Source organism: Babylonia areolata, chromosome 11 (genome assembly GCF_041734735.1).
Source record: "Babylonia areolata isolate BAREFJ2019XMU chromosome 11, ASM4173473v1, whole genome shotgun sequence".
Classification (NCBI taxonomy): Eukaryota; Metazoa; Mollusca; class Gastropoda; order Neogastropoda; family Buccinidae; genus Babylonia; species Babylonia areolata.
Genome location: NC_134886.1, coordinates 41941519 through 41967310, shown reverse-complemented (window position 1 = coordinate 41967310; position 25792 = coordinate 41941519). Strand labels below are relative to the sequence as shown.

Below are 25792 nucleotides of genomic sequence, written 5' to 3'. Positions count from 1 at the left end.
AATGTGATGCTACGGCGACACATGTTGATGTTTAGGGTGTACAACCGACTATAGCGCAATCCGACTTGCGCCATGAAGTGATGCGCAGTGGCACAGTTAAATTCATTAAAGTGGTATAGCCTACTATAGCGCTATCTGAGTTGCGCTGTGAGGTGATGCTGCAAAAACACAGTTTGATGTTAAAGGTGCACAGGCCTACTATGACTCAGTTGCATTACATTATATTACTCATTTTTGTTACAACAGATTTCTATGTGTGAAATTCGGGCTGCTCTCCCTAGGGAGAACGCATCGCTACACTGAGAGCACCACCCATTTTATTTGTGTTTTTTTTTTCCTGATGCAATTTTTTGTTTCTTCGAATCGAAGTGGATTTTTCTACAGAATTTTGCCAAGGATAGCCCTTTTGTTGCCATGGGTTTTTTACGTGCGTGAAGTGCAATCTGCACACGGGACCTCGGTTTATCGCTTCATCCGAATGACTAGAGTCCAGACCACTACTCAAGGACTAGTGGAGGGGGAGAAAATACTGGCGACTGTGCAGCGATTCAAACCAGTGCGCTCAGATTCTCTCGCTTCCTAGGCAGACGCGTTACCTCCATGCCATCACTCCACTAATACGAGTTGCGCTATAATGTAATGCTGCAGCGACACAGTTTGATGTTAAATGCGCACAGCCCGCTATGGCGCAGAGACGCCGCTGTGCGGTTTGGTTTTTTTTTTTGTAGAGCTGCAGATAAATGTGTGCACATGCAGCTCCTCAAGCAGCAGTTTAGCTAACGTCCTTTGCAGTGCTGCGCTACTCTGCTATCAAAGTGCTGCATTTCACCACAAAACCCATTATGCTGCACGTGCTGCCTAACTGTAGCGTGCACTGCTAAACTGCTATGTTCTGTGCTGTGACCTTATCCATGACACCTCGCTCTTGGGTTGCAAATAAGCGTTGTTGTCGTTCGGACATGTTCGGGCCAGACTTCACTGGCTATTTTTAGAGGCACTACAGTTACCGAGATTTCTAAACAAACAAAAGACAGACGGAGTGGCGAGGTGGTTAGCATCGCGGACTGTTGACTGGGAGGATACTAGTTCCAACATCGTTAGAGATCAGATGTAGGGTTTTTTGTTTGTTTGTTTTTTCCCTTCCCTTGACCGGTTTCTACTCAGAGCTGAGTGTGCTGTGGCCTCAAATGGGAAGACTGGGGCCACTCTGTCGATGGTCATTCACTTCTTGGATGAGTCTTTTAGGGAGTATAGCACAAATTTCACGACAAACACTTCAGGTGTCTGTATCTCTCGGGCCTGGTTGAAGTCAGGTTGTATCATGAGAGTGCAGCCTTGTCAAGAAGTCCCCAATCTAAATGACCCCCCCCCCCAATCCCCCATCCCCATCATGAACTGATCAAGTCAGTCTTAGAACGCCAGGCCCTTTGGAGGAGTTACAGGAAAATGCGTTGTTTCGAGGTATGAAGTAGTCATCAAAAGTAGCGAAAAGTACTTTGTTTTTCATCATTGTGTGTCACTACACCATTTAAACTACATGCAGATACCCCCGCACCCCCCGACCTCCCCCCCCCCGTGTGTGTGTGTGTGTGTGTGTGTGTGTGTGTGTGTGTGTGTGTGTGTGCTTTATAAATTAGCCTTTGAAATGTCTTCTTGCACATGTTCTCATTTTTCTTTTGGTGCTGATTCACTGCCACTTTTGTCTCTCTTTCAGATATGATGCGATTCCGGCCCTACATGAACATGATGCAGAAATTCATGACGGCGATAAAGAAATAACCTGTTGCACGTGCCAGTACTTTTTTTTTTTGTTTTTAACTGTATTTGTTGTGTCTTTGAAATAATCAGAAACAGTTTTTGTTTTGCTTTTGTTTTTGGGAGGGTGTGTGCGCGATGTGTGTTCGTTTTAACACAGACTGTCCTGCGGTTTGCTTGTTCGTAAAGCTTTTTATTTCAGTAATTAAAATGCGCACGCTGCGAGCACATTGACACAATTATGCATTGATCTATTGTCATTTATACTTGTTTCATCGAAAGGAAGATTGCGTTTATTTATTTATCTATTTATTTATTAATTTATTAATTTATTTTTTGTCAGACTGCAGCGTTAACCATTGCTTGGTGTACTTCTTCCCCCCCCCCCCACCCCCCCAGTGTCTTCTCTGACATCATAAATGAACGTTTCCTATTTGGTGGGTGGTCATTGTATGATCTCTACTATGCGACAGAAAGACAGAGCATTGTGCAAAGCGTGTAATAAGCAAGAAAGTACGCGTTTTGTTTTCAGCTGTCTGTAACTAACTATACTTAATGGACATATTGTTGGCGTCTTGACTGATCAGTTTTATTTCCATGTTGACATTTGCTGCATCATTATACTCGCGATTTGTGTGTGTGTGTGTGTGTGTGTGTGTGTGTGTGTGTGTGTGTGTGTGTGTGTGTGTGTGTGTGTGTGTGTGTGTGTGTGTGTGTGTGTGTGTGTGTGTGTGTGAGTGTGTGTGTGTGTGTGTGTGTGTGTGTGTGTGTGTGTGTGTGTGTGTGTGTGTGTGTGTGTGTGTGTGTGTGTGTGTGTGTGTGTGTGTGCGCGCGCGCGCCTCTTTTTGCCTTATCAGTATCTCTGCAAATTTCACAGTCCACCTGTATGAACCTCAGTATGTGTGACGGGACATCAAAACAATTCCTTCCTTCCTTCCTTCTTTCCTTCCTTCCTGGCTTCCTTCCTCCCTCCCTTCCTTCTTCCTCCTTTTCCTTCCTTCATCCCTTCCTTCCTTCCTCCCTCCCTTCCTTTTTCCTCCCTCCCTTCCTTCATCCCTTCCTCCCTCCCTTCCTTCTTCCTCCTTTTCCTTCCTTCATCCCTTCCTTCCTTCCTCCCTCCCTTCCTTCATCCCTTCCTTTTTCCTCCCTCCCTTCCTTCCTTCCTCCCTCCCTTCCTTCTTCCTCCTTTTCCTTCCTTCCTCCCTCCCTTCCTCCCTCCCTTCCTTTTTCCTCCCTCCCTTCCTTCATCCCTTCCTTCCTCCCTCCCTTCCTTCTTCCTCCTTTTCCTTCCTTCCTTCCTCCCTTCCTTCCTTCCTCCCTCCCTTCCTTCATCCCTTCCTTCCTTCCTCCCTCCCTTCCTCCCTCCCTTCCTTTCCCTCCCTCCCTTCCTTCCTCCCTTCCTTCCTCCCTTTCCTTCCTTCCTTCCTTCTTCCTCCCTCCCTTCCTTCCTTCCTCCCTTCTTTCCTACCATATCTAAACGTAATCGCTCCTCATCATGTCTTGAAGACGCTTTCTGTGTTAATGGAAGTTGTAAGGTTTTTTCCCCTTCTCCCTGTTACTTGAATGTTACTTGATACGATTGCAAAGTAGTGTGTTGATATTTTGTTCTGTTATTCTACCTGTTTGTTACTTGATACCAATGTAGACTTTTCCGTCAAACAATAACGATGTCTTTGTTTCGGCTTCAGTAGGTGGTAGTTTTATATGTATCAAATTGCGAAAACGCCACCCACTCCTGACATTGCTGTGACCTAAAGACTGCATTCCATTACTTCCTGCTATGCCAAAGTCCTGTTTTGAAGATTCAGGGCACTATCAATTTTTTATCTTTTTTTTATTTTTATTTTTTAGAATGTAGAACAAGCAGTTTACTGAAAAGCATTTATCAGAAGGTACTTAAAAAACAAAAGACCCACAACAACAAAAACAACAAACAAACAAAGCAAACAAAAACAAACGACCCGCATTGCAAAATCAAGGTGACCTGTATGTTATAATAGTTAACATTTTTAAGAAAAAATCATTATTTTTTTCACGCACATATAACGCACTCGACTTAAACAAGTTGTACTACCCATCTCAAACACAAACCGTTACATTCATTAACCCTTTCACCGCCAGTCAATTTAGAGTGAAAAATTCCCTTGTGCAATAAACACAGAATATAATTATGGTGTCTAATGACAGCTGGGGATTCCCCCTGTGATGGGTAGAAGATATGACCTATCCTACCACCGAACATTAAGAGCAGTAGGCTCATGGATAACAGACCCATGATCTGGTCACCCTTCAGTGACATGGGTCCTCTGCCTAGCTGCTGCATAAATGAGAGTTTGGCAGAGAAATGGTTAATTCTTTTTCTTTAAAACATGTTATGAATAACCAGTGTCGAACATCGATGACATTATTTCGTGATCATCACACCGCAATGATCCAAGGTCACCGTGGAAATGCCACCAGTGTTTGCGATGTAATCCCTTCATCACCACAGGAGTATCTGTACAGATATTAATATTTGGTAAATGTCCTTTTGTATGTTGACACTTTTTGGTGAACAGTTGTGCCTCTTTGTGCGGTTTCTCTCTCTCTCTCTCTCCCTGTGTGTGTGTGTGTGTGTGTGTGTGTGTAGCCTACTCGTGTGTGTGGCACGTGCATGCACGCGCGCACGTGTAGGTATATGTGTCTGCTTGTGCATGCGTGCGTGCGGGCGCGCGCCCGCGCGCGTGTGTGCGTAATGGCATCATATCCCCCCCACCCCCTTCCTCCTCCTGATGAACTGACAGCAGAGACACCATTGTTTTTTTTATTACATGTTTTCGTTTTACTTTTGTTGTCTCTCGTGTGGTTAGATTGCGCCATCCAGAGGTTGTTTTACGTGCTGTGACGTCATTTTTACCTCTGACGCAATTGTCTTGTGACGCGCGCTTGTGTTTTTGGTTTGTTTTGAAGCCTGTTGTGACGCTTTCTTGCGGCATGTTTTAATTCTTTTCTTTTTCCACGTATGTCAGCATTTGCAGTTCAGTGTTCAGCGACTGTTGTGACGTTAATTTCGTTTATTTTATTCGTTTCTTTTAAAGCAGACAGGTGAGCGTTTTCTTGTCTTGTGTTTCTGTGCTTTCTGCTCAGGCATATTTTGTGTTCCTATTGGTTATGTGGAGTTGTGTTTTCTTGGTGCTTACTGCTCTTGCACACCATTCACGACAAGCTTAGCTTGTTTCCTAATAAGCCTTTTTTTTTTTTTTTTTTTTCCGGGGGTTCAGCATCGTGTTAATTGCTCCAGGTCTATGTTCCCCCGAATCTAATTCAGCTTGGTCTGTGTTCCCCCAGGTCTATGTTCCCCCAGGTCTATGTTCCCCTGATTCTACTTCAGCCTGGTCTATGTTCCCCCAGGTCAACGTTCCCCCAGGTCTATGTTCCCCCGAATCTACTGTAGCCTGGTCTGTTCCCCCAGGTCTACGTTCCCCCAGGTCTATGTTCCCCCGAATCTACATCAGCCAGGGCTAAGTTCCCCAAGGTCTATGCTCCCCTAAATTTACGTTTTCTGTATCCCACCAGGTCTGTGTTCCCTCAGGTCTATGTCTCCCAAGTCTATAGGCCCGGGGGAACATAGACCCTGAAGAACACAGACAACTAATTCTTATCTGGTAACACAGACCTGGGGGAGCCTAGACCTGGGTGGATGGGTGGGGCGGGAGGTGCATTGGGGTAGACCTGGGGGAATTTGGACCTGGGAAAATATAGACCAAGGGGAACATCAATTTCCTCCCGCTTTTTGCGTTTTGTTTGGAAGGCATTTTTGGGGGGTCGCTGTTTCCGCTGTTGCGTCGATCATGTCGTTTCGTATTTATCATGTTGCTGTTTATCTCTCATGCGACGGAAAGGTGTCTGAGGTTGCTAATCGATAACCATGCTATCAGCGGCTGCTTTGAATGCGATGCGCTTATTTTTCGCTGCAAAGTGCTTGTGCAGTTAGACTGGGAGAGAGAGAGAGAGAGAGAGAGAGAGAGAGAGAGAGAGAGAGAGAGTTTACTTGATGAAATCAAGAGCTATGCAAATATTATAGCTCAATAGTGAACGGAACTTATGTAACATAACAGTTAGTTCAAACGATTGGAAATGGGTTATATAATGAATTCACAAGGATGGATGCTACTGAAAAAAGAAAGAAGCAAAGTAACCTTTACACCAGCTTAAAGCAAGGTGTCTGAGAGAAAATTTGTCAGCAGATTGTCAAGAACTGGCATCAGATTGTTTATGTCCGGATATGTCAACAGATTGTTTATGTCGATATCTGGCGTAAGACTGTTTATGTCAAGATCTTATATCAGATCGTTTTCAGTTTCAGTTTGTCCAAGAGGCGTCACTTCGTTCGGACAAATCCTTATACGCTACACCACAGATGCCTGACCAGCAGCATAACCCAACGCGCTTTGACAGGCCTTGTGTGCATGCTTATATGTTTGTGTACCTATCAGACTGGATTTCTTCCATACAGACGACAGCCCTCTTGTTGCCATGGGTTCTTTTTCTGTGTGCCAAGTGCGTGCTGCACACAGGACCTCGGTTTATCGTCTCATCCGAATGACCAGACGCCCAGTTTGATTTTCCAGTCAAACTTGGGAGAAAGGGCGAGAGCGGGATTCGAACCCACACCCTCATGGGCTATCTGTATTGGCAGATGAGTGTCTTAACCATTCTGCCACATATGTCAGGATCTGTCAACAGACTGTTTATGTCAAGATCTGACAACAAACTGTTTATGTCAAGATCTGACAACAAACTGTTTATGTCAAGATCTGACAACAAACTGTTTATGTCAAGATCTGACATCAGTTCATTCATGTCACGATCTACCATGAGATTGTTTATGTTAAGAGTTGACAGCAAACTACTAATATCAAAATCTGACAGCAAACTGTTTAGGTCAAGATCTCACCATACTGTTTATGCCAAAATCTGACAGCAGATTGTTTGTGTCAAGATCTGAAATGGCATTTATGTCACGATCTGACAGCTGATTGTTTATGCCAAGCAAACTCCACAACTTTTGGCTGTTCTTTGTGGTTCCTCACATATAGTTTTCAGCATTTGCCAGTGGGAGTATAGCCCTACTTTAGAACAAGATTAGAAACGAGAAATTATTGCTGATTGAAGTGTGCTTCTTAGCTATACAGATTTTATCGTAACAAAATCTCTTTGCTGTTGTTTTTTTCTCTTCTCGTTGTGGTCAGATTAGTGAGCGGCAGCATTTTAAAGAAAATGTTTAACAGTTTTTATATCATACCTAAATGTGCAATGAAAGGAGTCGTCCAATGTGAATGATTTATAAAAGTGTTCAGAACTTGTTAAGTCTATGACAATGTATCATACAGTTTACATACCAGTTAATCATTAAGATTAAAACTGATGATTACGTATATGACAGTGTGACAGCGGCGGTTTACAGAGCAATGAATTAAACGAATCAAAGGTGATGATTTGACTTACGATTCGGTAACATGCGGTTTACAAGCAGCTATGAAATATGAAGACAAATCTTATACTGTTACAGTGACGACGATGATGGTGAAGACAGTCATGACAAATTAATGATGATAATTTGATCTGTTCTTGCAGACCTCATCGTAAGGTACGGACCAGTCTACCAGTCTTTCTTTGGAACTCCTCAGCAAGGTGCCACTACTGGACAACCCATAGAACTCTGAACGCGCGCGTTAAACATCCCACGACAACCTGACCCAAACCAACAGAGATGAAAGGAGAAACCAGTTATGTCTACTGAAACGAACTGTCTGTTGTCACCCACTAGGTGTGTTCAGTGGAATAAATGTATTCATAAATCCCTTTGAAAATATGAGCACATATAAGCTGCATCTTTCGTAAGGGGCAGAATAATATTCAATTTCTGTTCCGCTTTTTGCTTATTTTGCTTTATATTTCCACCAGAAAAGGTTGTTATGGATCCAATACCCCTCCAGTAGTATTTTGATGAAGGGTGAATAAAAATTCACAAATTCATATTGTGCCCTATTTTTTAACGAACACGGATGGGCATCCAATACAACATACATGTTTTTTTCTCTCATAAGGGAAAATGAATAATATCTCGCGTACCCTTACACAACGAAAATGAACAGTCATCGAAAACCAGCACTCTCATAAAAGAAAAAAAAGATGTGTTTGCAATGGTAAGAAACAAAATATCCCAAACGTACGTTCGAAGCAGGCAGATAATCAGCGCGGTCGTTAGTATACTTACTGAGAACAGATGAAAAAAAAACACCCCAATCTTCAGCACTAACACACGACAGGTTATCACCAGTTTGAACCCAGAACAGTAAACATAATCCTCTAGTATGAAACGAACCATTCCCAGTGGAAACTTTACCATTTCCTTTATCTTTTGTTTTCTTGAAAAGAATGAAACTGCGTGCTCCCTTACTGTAACTAATTAAGACATAAAATAAAAAGAAATGGATTTTTCAAAATCATTTTTATGAAATGAAACAGCATGACAGTGGAGGAAACGTAATGCAGGTAAACTTAGAAAATTCAGCACAAAAAAACAAACAAAAAAACAACAACAAAACAACAAAACAAACGATACGCTTGGATTTATCTACATACGCGTGAAAGAATTACGGATTAGGGTTTGGAATAAAGGTATCGTATTTGGACAGGTTAAAACATGAAGCGCGAAAAATTGGACACGATGCTTATTATGACATAATAGGTTTTCTTTCGTTTCCTTCTTCTTTTCTTCTTCTTCTTTCTTTTTACCACATCACACCATGTCGTTTCCACAACTGAAATATATGTAGGCCTTTCGTGTCACTAGATGCTTTCGTTTTCATTTGGTCTTTTGCGTGTGTTAAGTATCATGCATGTTATATATTTCTTTATCCTTATCTTGCATCATCTCGGTACCACTCATCCTTTCTGGCTGGATTTGTGCCTTACATACGAACGATGTACAAATGAATAGCATGTTACCAACACGTTAGCTGGTTGTTGTATTTTTAGTTGTTGTTGAAATAATTAAGCTTTGCTTCATTCTTGGAATCATCACCGTCAGTTATACAAAGCGTTGGTGTTGCGTTAGTTTGATAGGGAAATCTATAGTACCAGTCTACATCCACATGTTTCTGTGAAGCTTAGATTATGCGTATTATTCATGGTAAAGACACAGTCATCACCCTCTTTGTTCACCCTCTTTGTTCACGTGGTAAACAAATTACACACGCTTGTCCTTATTATTAAAAAAAAATATTTTTTTTTAAAGACAATCAAGTATGAATAATCGATTGTAATTTACAGTGAAAAAAGTCATAATTCGTGAAGTGAAACAACCAAACATACGTATATAAATCAACTGTAAAGCTGACAAACGCACTTTCTGTCACTCTGATTCTGCTAGCTGCAATATCAATGATTTTAACCTGAAAAACCAACGAGCATATTATCACAGAATATCATGTTATATATCTGTCTGAATGTCTCTGTGTTATACTTTTTTCTTTGCATATCATGTTCTATTTTCTTTGCGTTACACACGTTCGTTCATTTTTTGTCTCTGGTACAGAAACAATGATGCTTGCTCACACTTAAAACGTCCATTTTTTTCTTCTCTCACGGAATCATTAAGTCATTGGATCTTAAAAAAAAGTATATAGATAAAAAAGATGGGTCAGTTGAGACGTTTGCCTGGAAACGTGTTCATTTGGAGCCACTCCTTTCCTTGACTAGGATGTAAGGATACAAAGTTGTGTTTTTCGTGTGTAAGTGCTCCAGGTGATGAATAAACCCATATAGGTGATGGATCTTCTGTGTGTGTGTGTGTGTGTGTGTGTGTGTGTGTGTGTGTGTGTGTGTGTGTGTGTGTGTGTTTGCCTTATCAATATCTCTGCTAATTTCACAGTCCACCTGTATGAACCTTGCTCCTATATCCATCAGAATGTGTGACGGGACATCAAAACACTTCCTTCCATCCTCTCTCCCTCCCTCGCTTCCTTCCTTCCTTCCTCCCTCCATTCCTCCTTCCTTCTTTCCTCCCTCCCTCCCTTCTTCCTTCTTTCCTTCCTTCCTCCCTTCCTTCCTTCTTTCCTCCCTCCCTCCCTTCCTTCCTCCCTCCCTTCTTTCCTTCCTTTATTCCTTCTTCCCTTCCTTCTTCATTCTTTCCTTCCTTCCTGGCTCCCTCCCTTCTTCTTTCTTTCCTTCATTCCTTCCTCCCTTCCTTCTTCCTCCCTACCATATCTAAACGTAATCGCTCCTTATCATGTCTTGAAGACGCTTTCTGTGTTAATGGAAGTTGCTAGGTTTTTTCCCCCGTTACTTGTATGTTACTGGATACTATTGCAAACGCGCACGACAGGTCGCAAGCAGGAATGTATGTGCATGAGCTGAACGTAGCCCCATAGACATGTGAACATTTACATCAAACCTTTTGCCCCCATTTCTGCTGGCTTCATCCTATGCAAACACCAAACTCAACTCTCTCTCTCTCCAAACACACACACACACACACACACACACACACACACACATTTCTAGCAGCCATGTAATATTCGAATGTCAGAATCTAAAATGTTTTTTTTGCCAGACTTCACCAAAAGTTCTTTTGAATGTGTTATTAACAATTCCAACATGTTATTTGTTATTGCAGAAGGTTTGCTGCATAGTCCTATAGGACATTATTTTGTTATAGTTGTTAAAGTTATGATGGCGTTTATAACGTTTCCATTTTCCCTAGCGTTGTTTCTCCCTATTCACCCTCCACACATACACACACTTTTACCCCTCCCTCTCCCACAACCCCTACTCCCACGTTTTTTTTTTTCCCCCGGGTAATATCACTTCAAGTGGAAAGACGTTAAACTGAAGACAACAACAACAACAACAACACACACACACGCACACACACACACACACACACACACACACACACATATATATACATATATATATTGGCTTCTTTTATTTCCCTATCCCCATAGAACCACTTTTCATGAACGAAAAGATGACCACCTTTGCCAAACCCTTTCAAATTAGTCTTCTCGAGATTTAATGTTAGCTCTCGTCTGTTTCTAGTTCAAGCACAATAAGTCGAATCTCTATCAGCAAAACAGTATCAAAAACAATCCTGTTGTCTCAAGAATCACCTCAAGTCTTTGTCTGGCCGTCTTCGACAATGGAATGGCGAATTCGTTTATGAAACATACAAACAACCCAGGGCTTAGCAGTAACCTTGTTTTACACCTTGTGAACATTGAAAAAAGTCGGAATGAAGACATTTGTTACGGATAAGCACAGAATCAGAGATGCTTCTAAGGGTCACGCAGAGCTTTCCCTATACACCAGTTTTCTTTAAGATACGTCAGAAACCCTGAGATAGATAGATAGATAGATAGATAGAGAGAGAGAGAGAGAGAGAGAGAGACGGGGGGGGGGGGGGGGGGGGGGGGGGGGGGGGGGGGGGGGGGGGAAAGAGAGGATGAGAGAGACAGTAAGACAGACTCCTTCTTCAGCGTTCCCAGGCCATGTTCAGACGGTCAGTCCAGAGTAGGTTACGAAGTCCGCAGTCCGCTGGAGCTCTGTCGCCGTTCTCCACAACTTGTCCTGGAGCGTTGTGGGACTGAGCCAGATCTGACGCTTCAGCTCTTTCTGTAGAAGACAGTCAGACAGGCATGCAGACAGACAGACAGACAGACAGACAGACAGAGTGACTGAGAGTGTGAGAAAGAACATTCTGCTTTCAGCAAAAAAAAAAAAAAAAAAAAAAAAAGCGGTTCCAACAGAAACGAAATTTCCCGTGCCCCCCCCCCCCCCCGGCCCCCCCCATCCCCTACCCCTTCTACCTCCCCCTCCACCCCGACACATATACCGCTCCCTTCACTCATCCCCCCTCCCCCATCCCACCCCCGACCTCCTTATCTCGCCAGGAACCATTGACCTTCAGCAGCAGTTTTTCGATTGAAAAGCAAACATGACATAACAACGCTAGCGGGTCAGCGTGATTAGACACTAGATTCTTCAGCGTCAGGGTATTTAACCGTTCAGATTTCTACATCAGTTTATTTTTTTCTGCAGGAAATTATAAGAGAAAGATATCGTCATGTCTGTGTTGAACTTCAGTGTCGTTTACTTCTTCTCTGCTGTGTGGGGTGAGTAATGAATGATATGTAACACAGGTAAACAGAACTCACAACAAGAATGCTCTCTGGTTAATAAAAAAAAAGTAGAAGAATCCACGACATAAACTGTTGAAAAAAACAAAACAAAAACATTTTGATAGTAATACTAATACACTTGAAGGCAGAAAAGGACACACACACACACACACACACACACACACACACACACACACAATAAAAGGATAAAAAAAGGGTGGTACACTGCACTACATTGACACACTTTCCCCGGGGACAGTGACTCAGATTCCAGACAGAGAAATCTGTTGTGACAAAAAAGTGATACAATGCGATGCGATGCGATACAATACAATACAATACAATACAATACAATACGATATAGTGCAATGCAAATGCAATGCAATGCAATTCAATACAACACAATACAATACAGCGCAATGCAATACAATACAATGCAATACAGTGCAGTACAATACAATGCAATGCAAAACAATACAATACAGTGCAATGCAAATGCAATGCAATACAGTGCAGTACAATACAATACAATGCAATGCAATAAAACACAATACAACGCAATGCAAAACAATACAATACAATAGAGTGCAATGCAATACAACGCAATAACATACAATACAACGCAATACAAAACAATACAACACAATACAGTGCAATGCAATGCAATACAATAGAATACAATACGACGCAATACAATACAACGCAATACGACGCAATACAATACAATACAATACAATACAATACAATACAATACAGTCGCGTTTTTATGGCCACGTAACAAGATCCAGCGGCCAATCCTACAATGAACTGTTGATGCAGGGAGATTGAGGGGAAGACAACACACACACACACACACACACACAAACCAACCAACCAACAACAACAACAACAACAAAACAAACAAACAAAAAAACAACAACCCATGATTCGACAAACGAATGAACGCGGAAAAAACATTTGCAGAGACCCAGGCTTTGACACACAACTTAGAGACCTGGAGGAATGTGGTGAACAGTTCTGTGACTCTTTGTCAAAGGTGAGAAGAAGAAGAAGAAGAAGAAGAAGCATTAAAATTCAGCGACGAATGAGGATGCGACTGCCATGAGGCTGCCATGAGGATTCATTCAGGGCTGTGTTCTGTTCCTTTCGCAACACAGTGTTGTATTGTATTGTGGTGTATTGCATTGTATTTCTTTTTTTTCTTGTCACAACAGATTCTTCTCTGTGAAATTCGGGTCGCTTTCCTCATGGAAAGCACATAGACTTTTGTTTCCCAAGCGTCTATGACCCCCGGGTCTACGTTTTCCCAGATACATATTCCCCTAGGTATAAGCACCCCCCTCCAACAGGTCTTTGCTCCTTCAAGTCTGTGTTCCTCCACCTCTAAGTAACCCAAGGTCTATGTTCCCCCAGGTTTATGCTCCTCAGGTCTCTGTTCCCCCAGGTCTGTGTTCCCCAAGGTTTGTTCCACCAGGTCTGTGTTTCCCTAGGTGTATGTTCTCCCAGGTCTGTGCTCCTCCAGGTCTATATTCTCCCAGGTCTATGTTCCTCCAGGTCTATATTCTCCATGGTCTGTGCTCCTCCAGGTCTATATTCTCCCAGGTCTATGTTCCTCCAGGTCTATATTCTCCAAGGTCTGTGCTCCTCCAGGTCTATATTCTCCCAGGTCTGTGTTCCTCCAGGTCTATATTCTCCCAGGTCTGTGCTCCTCCAGGTCTATATTCTCCAAGGTCTATGTTCCTCCAGGTCTATATTCTCCAAGGTCTATGTTCCTCCAGGTCTATATTCTCCAAGGTCTGTGTTCCTCCAGGTCTATATTCTCCAAGGTCTGTGCTCCTCCAGGTCTATATTCTCCAAGGTCTATGTTCCTCCAGGTCTATATTCTCCCAGGTCTGTGCTCCTCCAGGTCTATATTCTCCCAGGTCTGTGCTCCTCCAGGTCTATATTCTCCAAGGTCTATGTTCCTCCAGGTTTCTCCCAGGTCTGTGTTCCACCAGGTCTATGTTCCCCCAGGTCCAGGTCTATGTTCCCCCAGGCCTATGTTCCTCCAGGTCTATGTTCCCCCAGGTCTATGTTCCCCCAGGTCCAGGTCTATGTTCCCCCAGGTCTATGTTCCCCCAGGTCTATGTTCCTCCAGGTCTATGTTCCTCCAGGTCTATGTTCCCCCAGGTCTATTTTCCTCCAGGTCTATGTTCCCCCAGGTCCAGGTCTATGTTCCCCCAGGTCTATGTTCCTCCAGGTCTATGTTCCCCCAGGTCTATGTTCCTCCAGGTCTATGTTCCCCCAGGTCAATGTTTCCTCCTGGTCTATGTTCCCCCAGGTCTATGTTCCTCCAGGTCTATGTTCCCCCAGGTCTATGTTCCCCCAGGTCTATGTTCCCCCAGGTCCAGGTCTATGTTCCCCCAGGTCTATGTTCCTCCAGGTCTATGTTCCCCCAGGTCTATGTTCCTCCAGGTCTATGTTCCCCCAGGTCTATGTTCCCCCAGGTCTATGTTCCTCCAGGTCTATGTTCCCCCAGGTCAATGTTCCTCCAGGTCTATGTTCCCCCAGGTCTAATACTCCCAGGTCTATGTTCCCCCAGGTCTAATACCCCCAGGTCTTGTATGACACGGTAGACTACAGGGGTGACGCTGGAGCCAGGCAACTTAAAAAAAAAAAAAAAAAATCCAGAATGAAATTTGAATCTGCTTATGGGGGCTTAAACCCACCCCCTCCCAGCCGAGAACCGGTCACGCTAACCACTTCGCCAAGTCGGCTGGTCGATGAGAACAGTTTAATACTTCATCTTATTCGTTGAGATAATTTGACTCCACCTGGCCTAGCAAGCGGAAGCCAGCAGGTCAGTTATTTTGGTTTGGTATGTTGGGTCAGACGTGTTGTATCTGCTCTGGCGAGGACAAATCTCAGTCCGTGTGTTTGATGAAAAAGAAAAAAAAGCGTCAGCGTGACTCACATTATCAGTTTGCTTTCCGCTCCAGGAGGAAGGTGGCAGAATGGTGTCCCTTATGGTCTGGGTTCGGATCCCGCTCTTGCCCTTTCTCCCATGTTTGCCTGGAAAATCAAACCTAGCGTCTCTAGTCATTCGGATGACTAGTCATGTGGAGTGATGGCCTAGAGGTAACGCTTCCGCCTAGGAAGCGAGAGAATCTGAGCGCGCTGGTTCGAATCACGGCTCAGCCGCCGATATTTTCTCCCCCTCTACTAGACCTTGAGTGGTGGTCTGGACGCGAGTCATTCGGATGAGACGATAAACTGAGGTCACGTGTATAACATGCACTCAGCGCACGTAAAAGAACCCACGGCAACTAAAGGGTTGTTCCTGGCAAAATTCTGAAGAAAAATCCACTTAGATATGTAAAACAGATAAAACTGCACGCAGGAAAGAATACAGCTATAGCTGTCCCTGGAGAGAGCAGCCTGAATTTCACACAGAGAAATCTATTGTGATAAAAAGAAATACAGACACATCAAATACAAATAAACCGAGGTCCCCGTGTGCGGTCCGCACAAAGAACCAACGGCAACAAGACAAGACAAGACAAGACAAGACAAGACAAGACAAATTCTTTATTTCGAGGATAATAGATAAGCACTGGTGTGCTTTTTTACATCCAGTCCCCGCCCTGAATAGGGTCTACACTACACAATATTTAATAAAATGAAAGCATGGTGTTAGTAGAGATACATAACAGAGGAAAAATATACATAAATCAAAACAAAACAACAACCACACACACACACACACACACACACACACACACACACACACACACACACGCACGCACAACGACACACACACGAACACACGACACACACACACACACACACACACACACACACACACGAACACACACACACACACACACACACACACACACACACACACACACGAACACACACACACACACACACACACACACACACACACACACACACACACACACACACACACACATGGCATACAGGCACTAGCATGGTGTTAGTAAAATGCATAGGAAAAAAAATGAACAAAATGAAAGAAACAAACACACACAACACACACCGCACTACACATCAGAATGGGGGATAGAGGGTGAGGAAGGTTCTCAGTCAACCATACAAGTGTTGTCCGGCGAAATTCTGTAGAAGAAATCCATTCTGATGGGTAAACGAAGATATATCTGCATGCACTAAAGGCCTGACTAGCCGCATTGGGTTATGCTGCTGGTCAAGTTAGGCATCTGCCGAGCAGTTGTGGTGTAGCGTATATGGATTTGGTCCGAACGCAGCGACGCCTCTTTGAGAAAGTGAAAAGTGAAACTCCCCCCCACCCGATCCTGCTGTCTTCCTTCGTTTGTCAGATTTCTGCATGTGTTGGGTACCTGACTGAAAGGTCCTTCGGCTCTCAGCCTGCCCCTCTGTCTCTCTGTCTCTGTCTCTCTGCCCCTCTGTCTCTCTGTCTCTGTCTCTCTCTCTCTGTCTCTGTCTCTCTCTCACCGTCAAAGTTTTTCTTTTGCTTCTGTCTGCCTGTCAGTCTGTCTGTCTGTGTCCTTGCCTATATCTGTCTTTATCTTTATCTGTCTTTTCCTTTCTGTTGCACACACACACACACACACGATCGATTTCCCATGCAAACGGTCGTGCACGTTACAGTGGCATTACCCCCAGCGTCTTTCATTCCGCCCCCCCTCCTCCTCCCACCCCCTGCACCCCCGCCCCCACCTTACCAGTCCCCGTCCTCCCACACACAGTCACAGCAGGTACCCGTTGCATTGCTTGGTTCTGACTTTTTGACAGTTTCAGTTTCAGTAGCTCAAGGAGGCGTCACTGCGTTCGGACAAAACCATATACGCTACACCACATCTGCCAAGCAGATGCCTGACCAGCAGCGTAACCCAACGCGCTTAGTCAGGCCTTTGACAGTTACACGTGACTAAATGCCTACGTTGACCGAACTACGCCATTGGTCAGTTCCATACTACGCACAGTTATTAGCGGGTTACGACCATACTAGGTTCTTTCGTCCGAGCAATGCAACTGGCTCCTGGTGCGGGTTGCATGAGCAAGTGAAGCAGCGCAGTTTGCTCATCGTTAACAATGTTCCTAACTCTGCGGTTGTTTCCATGTACTTATGAACCTTCTTAACCCTAAGCAAGCTTAGCGCTGCAGAGATAGCCTCATCCAACCCCGGCCCAAGGCTCGTCCTGTAGCAGTCCTAATGCCTGCAGTCCACAGGAGTATGCCAGTGCTTAGCTGTAAGCGCCATAAGGCCACGTTTCGAAGGAGACCCAGCGCTGCCGCCGAGTCACTTCGGTGGTATTCAGTTGTGCCTGTTCTGAGTGAGCTCTGGCAAAAGACCTTTCTGTGAGGTGCCGTGGCGTTGAACTTTCTTTTTTTTTTTACTATAAAAAAAAAATTCCAAAGACATGTATACAATACAGAGAACAGTATGAAACAAACAATATAAAACGAACAGTAGCATCCACTACAGAGAGAGAGACAAAACAGGACAAAAACAAAACAAAACAAAAACAAGAAAAAACAAACAAACAACCCCACCAAAAAACAACAGCAACAACAACAAAACCCCCCAAAAACCCCAGTAACAACAACATCAACAAATACAGAAAAAACAAACAAAAAACCCCACTTGTCCAATCATTCAATCAGTCAATGTTTACACATTATTGATTGCAGTAATCATGATGATCTAAGCTGACATTAATAATAAATAGACCAGTTGTAACAATCTTCAATAATTGGATTGATTGCTTTTATCATTATTGTCCATTTATGGTTTGAAAACTTTAATTTACGTATCCAACCCAGTTTAAGACCTTTAATGAATTGCTTGATGTCAAATATTCCTAATCCTCCTATTCTTGTACTTTTGATTACTGCTTTTTCTACTTATTCGATCCTGTTTTTTGTTCCAAATGAACTTAAAACATGCCTTCTGCAGCTCATCAATATATTCATCAGGTGGATTTGGTAGAAACATCCATAACTGGGTTATTTTTGATAAAATCAATGACTTGAGAACAGCTGTCCTTCCTAAAGGGGCAATCGATCTTTTTATCCATATTCTAAATAACATTCTAATTTAAGATATTTTGTATTTATAGTACAATTTCTCACATGCTTCTAAATCAACAGTAAACCACACTCCTAAGATTTTAAATTTTGGTGGGTTCCACACCATTTTAAAATGAGGTAGATATCTAATTTGACATTGTTTTCTGCTACCCAGCCATATTGCTCGAGTTTTACCTGTATTCATTGACCTTTCTGATCCGCTGTTCACCAGTGATCAGGGTTCGAGGCCCCGTGTTGGCATGGTGTTGTGGCCTTGGGGAAGGCACTGTCCCCCGATTTTTCTCCCTTGACACAGTGACTATGAATTCGCTCCCATGTTGGGGCCTGTAACCTTAACGTTAACCTAATTCACCACACAGGTATTGTTCCTACCCTCCGAATCGGCGTTTTCGATACTCTCTCTGTGTCTGTCTGTCTGTCTGTCTGCCTGTCTGTCTGTCTCTCTCTCTTTCACACGGAAGATGCACGAACCTTTGGGATCAAGCAAGCAAGGGACGACTCTCTCTCACGCCCACACTCCCTCTCACTGTTTGCAGCTGCTGCTCAAGCGGTCAGCGTGTGTCCAGTGCAGTCCACGGACACGCACCCGATACATTTGCACGGAGGCTCGTGCTACCAGTTCCACCTGAGAGAGACCAGGGGCTTCAGTGCCGCCCAGGCCGAGTGCCGGAGTCAGGGGGGCAACGAGGTCATCATCAGGTAACGCCTGGCTAAACACTCATGCATGACGAGTCGTCATCGTCATCGTGCGATCATTGCCCATGCTTAATGAGGATGTTGATGATGATGATGATAATGATATTGATGATGATTGTGATGATGATGATTGTGATTATGGGAATAATGATGATGATGATGATAATGATGATGATTGTGATGATGAGAATGATGATGATGATGCTGCTGCTGCTGCTGATGATGATGAGAATGATGATGATTGTGATGATGATGGTGATTGTGATGATGAGAATGGTGATGATGATGGTGAGAATGATGATGATGAGAATGATGATGATGGCGAGGACGATGATGACAGTAATGATAATACTAGTAATGATGCTGGTGATGATAACACCACCACCACCACCACCACCACCAACAACAACAATAATAAAAAATAATGTAACGACGATTATGATGATGATGATGATGAGAATCATACTGCTACTACTACTACTACTACTACTACTACTACTACTACTGACACCAAACAGCAGCATCAGCATCAACAACAACGAATAATAATAATGATGATGATGATGGTATAATGATGATGGTAATAATGATAGTAACGATGAAGATGATGATGATAATAGTAACGATGAAGATAATGATGATAATCATATTACAGTTACTATTACTATTGCTACTACTACTACAACCACAAACAACGATAGCGACAACGTCGCTGTGGATATCAGTCTTCGAAATGAGTGTGGGTATTTCATACAATTTGTGTTAATGTGCTTAGAAATTAGGAAAATGTTTTGATATATGTGTCAGCATGGATACATATATATCATGCATGGCGTTGTCAAAATGTCTACATTGTATTTTCTTTGTTTTCTGAAGAAAACAAACGAAGCTGCTTTGCAAAAGGTTATAAAATAAAATAAAAAGATGTGAATTCGTGATTCCCTTTTGTGTTTGTTTCTTTGTTTCAACCTACTTCGGAAGGAAAATTAAAAAAAAGAGAATGGTTAAAAATAATAAATGATGTGATCGTGATTTTTTTCTGTTTCTTTCCTGTCTTTTTTTTTGTCAAGGTAAAAAACGCCGATAAAAAAAAGAAGAAAAAAAAAAGAAGCGAACACACGAAGGTGTCTTTTAGACCTGTTCATGTGACGTCTTTGCTTCTTGTCTAAAGGGACGCAGACACGCAACGATTCCTGTTCGACGTCATTCAGCGAGTGTTCCAGTACAAAGGGGTTGTGTGGATCGGCCTTAACGACGTGACACAAGAAGGCCATTTCACCTGGGTTGATGGTGAGATTTTTTTTTCCTACACGCGTACACACACATACGCATGCACACACAAACACGCATGCACGTACAAACACACACACACACACACACACACACACACACACACACACACACACGCATTGCCAAAAGCCTGGAACAACAGCACGACTTGATTTATGACAGATACCTAATAAAGTATGAAGAATTGCAATGACTAAGTTTTACAGCTTATCATGGGCAATGACATTTTCTTCTAATAGGGTATGCTGCTGAGCCGGAAACAATGTAAAGAAATCTTGTCGGCGTCGGAAGAGGACACAAAATTTACGGACTGATTAACCTGTTGACCGATAAACTGACAATTGATATCTATCTATCTACCTGTACCACACTGTTTCCAGATGAGTTTGATGAGTTCACAATGACGTTCATGGATAACAGACCCACCCTTCAGTGACATGGGTCCTCTACCTAGCTGCTGCAGAAATGCGAGTTTGGCAGTGAAAGGGTTAATCGAGCTAACTTGTCGTGTTGAGGATCCCCGCTGACCTTCACCTTCTGGGCGAACGGGCAGCCTGGAGGACTGCTGGGGCCCCTGGAGGACTGTGTGGTGATGGACATGGGGGACGGGGGCCGTTGGCATGACTACCGCTGTGAAGACTTCCTCTTCCTGCGCGACCCACACCCCTTCATCTGCCAGTTCGGTGAGTGGGTGGGGAGTGGTGGGAGTGTGGGGCAGGTGGTCATGTGTGTGTGTGTGTGTGTGTGTGTGTGTGTGTGTGTGTGTGTGTGTGTGTGTGTGTGTGTGTGTGTGTTGTGTGTGTGTGTGTGTGTGTGTGTGTGTGTGTGTGTGTGTGTGTGTGTGTGTGTGTGTGTGTGTGTGTGTGTGTTTGATTTTGTCTGCGTGTGCGTGTGCGTATGTCTGTATGTGTCTCTGTGTGTGTTTCTGTGTGAGTGAGTGAGTGTGTGTGTGTGTGTGTGTGTGTGTGTGTGTGTGTGTGTGTGTGTGTGTGTGTGTGTCTGTTTGTCTCTGTCTGCATGACCCCCACCACTTCGTCTATCTGTCTGTCTGTCTGTCTGTCTGTGTGACGATCCTCAACCTTTAATCTGTCAGTTTGTTGAGAAAGGCAGGTGCTCTTGACTCTCTGTTCGACAGTGTGTGTGTGTGTGTGTGTGTGTGTGTGTGTGTGTGTGTGTGTGTGTGTGTGTGTGTGTGTGTGTGTGACTGTTTCTGTCTGTCTGTCTGTGTGACGATCCTCAACCTTTAATCTGTCAGTTTGGTGAGAAAGTCAGGTGCTCTTGGCTCTCTGTTCGACAGTGTGTGTGTGTGTGTGTGTGTGTGTGTGTGTGTGTGTGTGTGTGTGTGTGTGTGTGAGACTGTTTCTGTCTGTCTGTCTGTGTGACGATCCTCAACCTTTAATCTGTCAGTTTGGTGAGAAAGTCAGGTGCTCTTGACTCTCTGTTCGATTGTGTGTGTGTGTGTGTGTGTGTGTGTGTGTGTGTGTGTGTGTGTGTGTGTGTGTGTGTGTGTGTGTGACTGTTTCTCTCTGTCTGTCTGTCTGTCTGTGTGACGATCCTCAACCCTTAATCTGCTAGTTTGGTGAGAAGGGCAGGTGCTCTAGTGTGTTTGAATGTGCGTCTGTCAGTACGACCTTCACCCTTTCGTCTTCCAGATTGGTGAGTGGGAACAGTGGTTCTTGTCTGTAGTAACAGAAGTAGTATCATCATTATCATTGGAGTGTGTGTGTGTGTGTGTGTGTGTGTGTGTGTGTGTGTGTGTGTGTGTGTGTGTGTGTGTGTGTGTGTGTGCGTGTGCATGCGTGTTGTGTACATGTGTGCGGACGCGTGCACACGAGATGCGTGTTTGCGTGCGTGTGTATGTTTGTGTGCGGTGTGTATGTTTGTGTGCGGTGTGTATGTTTGTGTGCGGTGTGTATCCGTGTTCCTGTCGCAGCCATGCAGAACACTGGAAGCACCGGGACCCTCCCACCCTCACCCAGCACCTCCACCCCCACCACCACCACCACCGCCACCACCATCCCTGTTACCACCACCCCTGGAAACCAGGGCACAGCCATGCCGTCAACACAACAACAATGAACAACGTAGCATGGGAACAGTAGTAGCGGCAGTAGTAGCAGTAGAGATGGTGGTGGCAGCAACAGCAGCAGCAACAGCAGCAGCAACAACAACAGCAGTTGAAGTAATAGTTATAGTATTTATGCAAAGACAAAAGACAATAAATATAGCGTGATGTTAGTAGTAGATAAGGTTTCACGCACAATCTACCAAAAGATTTTTTTCTTGTCAACGCTTCCTTAAAACTCTCTCCATACGAACGACGAAAGAGACGACGTTAACAGCGTTTCACCCCAATTACCATCATCAAAATATTGCAAGAGGAACGCTCTTATACTGAAGAGGTGAATGTTGACAAAGAATACCACAGTTCTGACGACGGAAGCTAAAGGTTGGGTCATTCAGATACCCACTGGACATCCGAGGGTTCTGTGTAGAGGAGAAGAGAGGACTGGCCGTACTGAGTGAGTTAAAGCGGCCAAAAATCTAGAGACTTTGCCCAGATGATTCTTGAATGTATCAATAAATAATGATTATGCTTGTTTGTAGTTGATGTGGCAGTTCTTTAAGTATGTCAGTAACTGTCATTGAAACAATACTTTCTTGTATTAGTATTTGAATGTTGTAGATTTTTTTCCATTGGCGTTTCTTTTGGAACTGTGCTTGAATATATATTTTTTTATAACCGAGGAACAGCAGCCTATATGTTGTCAGCAAAAATGAAAATTTACAGGAAAGAAGAACAATCAAAAGACAAAAAGAAAGGATAACAATCAAAGAAAAAAAAGAAGCAAAATCAAAGGAGAAAAGAAAAGAAAAGAAAAAAAAGAAAATGAAGGAGAGAAAAAAAGAGCAAAAGGGGAATAAAGAAAAAAGCAAGAAAGAAAAAAAAAAAAAAGCTTTTCATTGAAACTGCGGTATGTGAACTTGAGTAAATCGGATACGAGCAACGGGGAAGTTGCAGGAAGGAGGAAAGGGAGGAAGGAATCCTCTTCAGTGCCTGTTAGGAAAATTTTCCAACCGATTTTCTTTCACAGTCTCCCTGTGTAAATAACTAAATGAGTGGATACGAGTTTGTCTCCCCCCCCCCCTTCCCCCACTCAGCATTGGCTCCTTTACGGGCGTACAGATAACTGAACACACATTCTTTCCCTATGATTGTGTATCCTGAATTTTTGGAACCGATTCTGGATGTTGTGACTCATTTTCTGCGGTCTCCTACTCTATCTTCATTGTTAGTGTATGTTTAATCTCTGTATAGAGTCAGTCGCTGCACCAATGTATCATGTTGACAGGTCCACCGAAATCGTCTGCACTGACACGCTCATTCAGTTTGTGACAACCAGGGGCCGTATTCAAGAGGCTATCGCGCCTGCGGGTAAGGGTGTACCCGAGGGAAGGCAAACTGCCCGAGGGAAAGCAGTAGCCAGCATTCAAGGAAAAAAAAAATCTACCCGCAGGTCTTCAAACGCAAAGGCGAATTTGCCCTTATTACCTGCTAAGGGTGACTGACCATGAAGCAGTGGTAAATATGGCGGACCCTATTGTAGCACTGCTTTTGTTGAGAGAAAACAGGCGTGCTTTGCGGAAGGGCCGTATTTTGCAAACTACCTCGACAATGCTCTGAACTGCCATGCCGTGAGACGTCAAAGAAAGGAATGCGCTGAGGGGTATCACCAGGACGTTTGATTATGGACGAGTTAACTCTCTCCACACGAACGGCGAAAGAGACGACGTTAACAGCGTTTCACCCCAATTACCATCATCAAAATATTGCAAGCGGAAGGCTCTTATACTGAAGACGTGAATGTTGACAAAGAATACCACAATTCTGACGACGGAAGCTAAAGGTTGGGTCATTCAGACACCCACTGGACATCCGAAGGGTCTGTGTAGAGGAGAAGAGAGGACTGGCCGTACTGAGTGAGTTAAGCTGGGGTTAGCTCCCTGGGTGCACTGCGCACGTCTCGAAAAATAAGATAACTTAACATTTAGGGTAAGCTGTACCCACGGGTCCCTACCATGTCAAAAGTAAGTTGCCTCAAGGCAAAATGAAGTTTGTCTTGAATACGGCCCCAGGGAGACGCTCTTTCCGATTTTGGTTCCACAAATTAACCCTTTCACTGCCAAACTCGTATTTATGCAGCAGCTAGGTAGAGGACCTATGTCACTGAAGGGTGAGCAGATCATAGGTCTGTTATCCATGAACCTACTGCTCTTTATGTTCGGTGGTAGGATAGGCCATATTTTCTACACATCACAGGGGGAATCCCCAGCTATTCCTAGACACCATTATTCTGTGTTTATAGCACAAGGGAATTTTGCACTCTAAATTGACTGGCGGTGAAAGGGTTAAGCAATGGTAAACAAAAAATGTTTCGTGTTCGTGATGTGTGGGTGTGTCATTTCGCGTTGTTTTTTTTGTTTTGTTTTTTTTTGGTCCAACTCTTGGTTAGAAGGGTGGATTACAGTCCACGTGCAATTTCTCACATGACTGTATAGAAAAACACATGACAACCTTCGTTTAAACAGGCCAGGCCGTGAATTTAGGTTACTACAATAAGAAAATAACACGCTGTCTTTGTAAAAACAATACAAAAAAACAACAACAAAAAACAAAACAAACAAACAAACAAACAAAAAACCAAAAAAAATCAAACAAAAAAACACACAAAACAACAACAAAAAACAACAGTAATGTCAAGTCTAGCCACTTAGCTTTCTCCAGTGACGAAAGGAAGCCTGGCCCTGACCTACATTGTTCACAACTTCAGCCATTTACCGTTGTTTCTCTGCTTTCCATCCTCTTCTTTTCATTTCCAAATCCATTTGAACAAGGAATGAAACACGAACAGTTCTTTTTATTGCTTTAAAAAGATCCTTGTGGTCCATTCCCATGTGGTCATCACTGTTGTTGTTGGCTGTGACTTCGGGGTCGAAGATGTATGTCAAGGTCACATCAGTTAGGTCCTCGTCGAGCACAAGCACGCTGACGGCTGAGTGTGTATGTGTACGTGCCTAAAATCTGATTGAGTGACACAGGAAACGAATGATGAGCGGCCCATGGCAGCCGTCAGTCAGCTGTACCCAGGTGGGCAGCCGTTTGTGCAAATGACCCCGTGTTTGTAAAACGCTTAGAGCTTGGTCTCCGACTCGAGGATAGGGGCTGCATAAGTATCTGTATCATTCATTCATTCAAGTCCGACTCGAGATCAACAGTGTCTTCCACAGCGGCTACAGAAGAAAGTGTGGTCTGTGGCGGGTTGTGTATGTGTTTGTTGTTTTGTTGTTTCTCCCCCGATGAACATTGTGATCACTGAAATGGTAAATGCATGCACACCACGATGAATGTTCGCGGTGGTTCCTTTGTTTTCTTCTTTCATCTACTGTTTCTTTGTCGCTCAAGGCTCCGAAGTGGAATGCTTTTGGGTCTGCCTGCTCACAAGAGGTTTTTTTTTTTTCTTCCCAAATTTCAACAGGGCACCCCATTGGCCAAAGAAAATCAAACAGCGGATTTCATTGACCAATCACATCTACAGTTTCTATGCGTGGTGAACTTGCTGACGAGAGAAGACAACAAGAAACTTCATGTTATGTCTTGTGAATCGTGTGTTACACGCTTTCAATAACTGTCTTCGTTTGAACCTTACCGCAGCAAATCTTTTGCACGCACACGCATACACAGCGCACATACTGGAGGAACACACACACACACACACACACACACACACACACACACACACACACACACA

General features: G+C 43.6%; 2 protein-coding genes across 6 annotated transcripts in view; both read left to right on the top strand.

Annotated features, from left to right (window-relative positions):
* LOC143287739 (uncharacterized) overlaps positions 1-9571 on the top strand; it is a 48154-nt gene extending 38583 nt beyond the window's left edge. For 2 of the 5 annotated variants that reach the window (XM_076595984.1, XM_076595983.1), the window contains exon 6: positions 7372-9571. In XM_076595984.1, the coding sequence (XP_076452099.1) occupies positions 7372-7460 (89 nt within the window). In that variant the 3' untranslated portion in view covers positions 7461-9571. Of the gene's footprint in view, positions 1-1714; positions 1796-7371 lie in introns of all 5 variants that reach the window. The other 3 variants (XM_076595986.1, XM_076595987.1, XM_076595985.1) reach the window with 3 other exon arrangements.
* Positions 9572-16931: 7360 nt separating this feature from the next.
* Positions 16932-23466, top strand: LOC143287256 (galactose-specific lectin nattectin-like). Its single transcript, XM_076595202.1, has 5 exons — positions 16932-16947; positions 18533-18695; positions 19864-19982; positions 20498-20665; positions 23387-23466. Exons 1-5 carry the CDS (start codon positions 16932-16934, stop codon positions 23464-23466), a joined length of 546 nt encoding a protein of 181 aa, XP_076451317.1.
* Positions 23467-25792: the final 2326 nt, after the last annotated feature.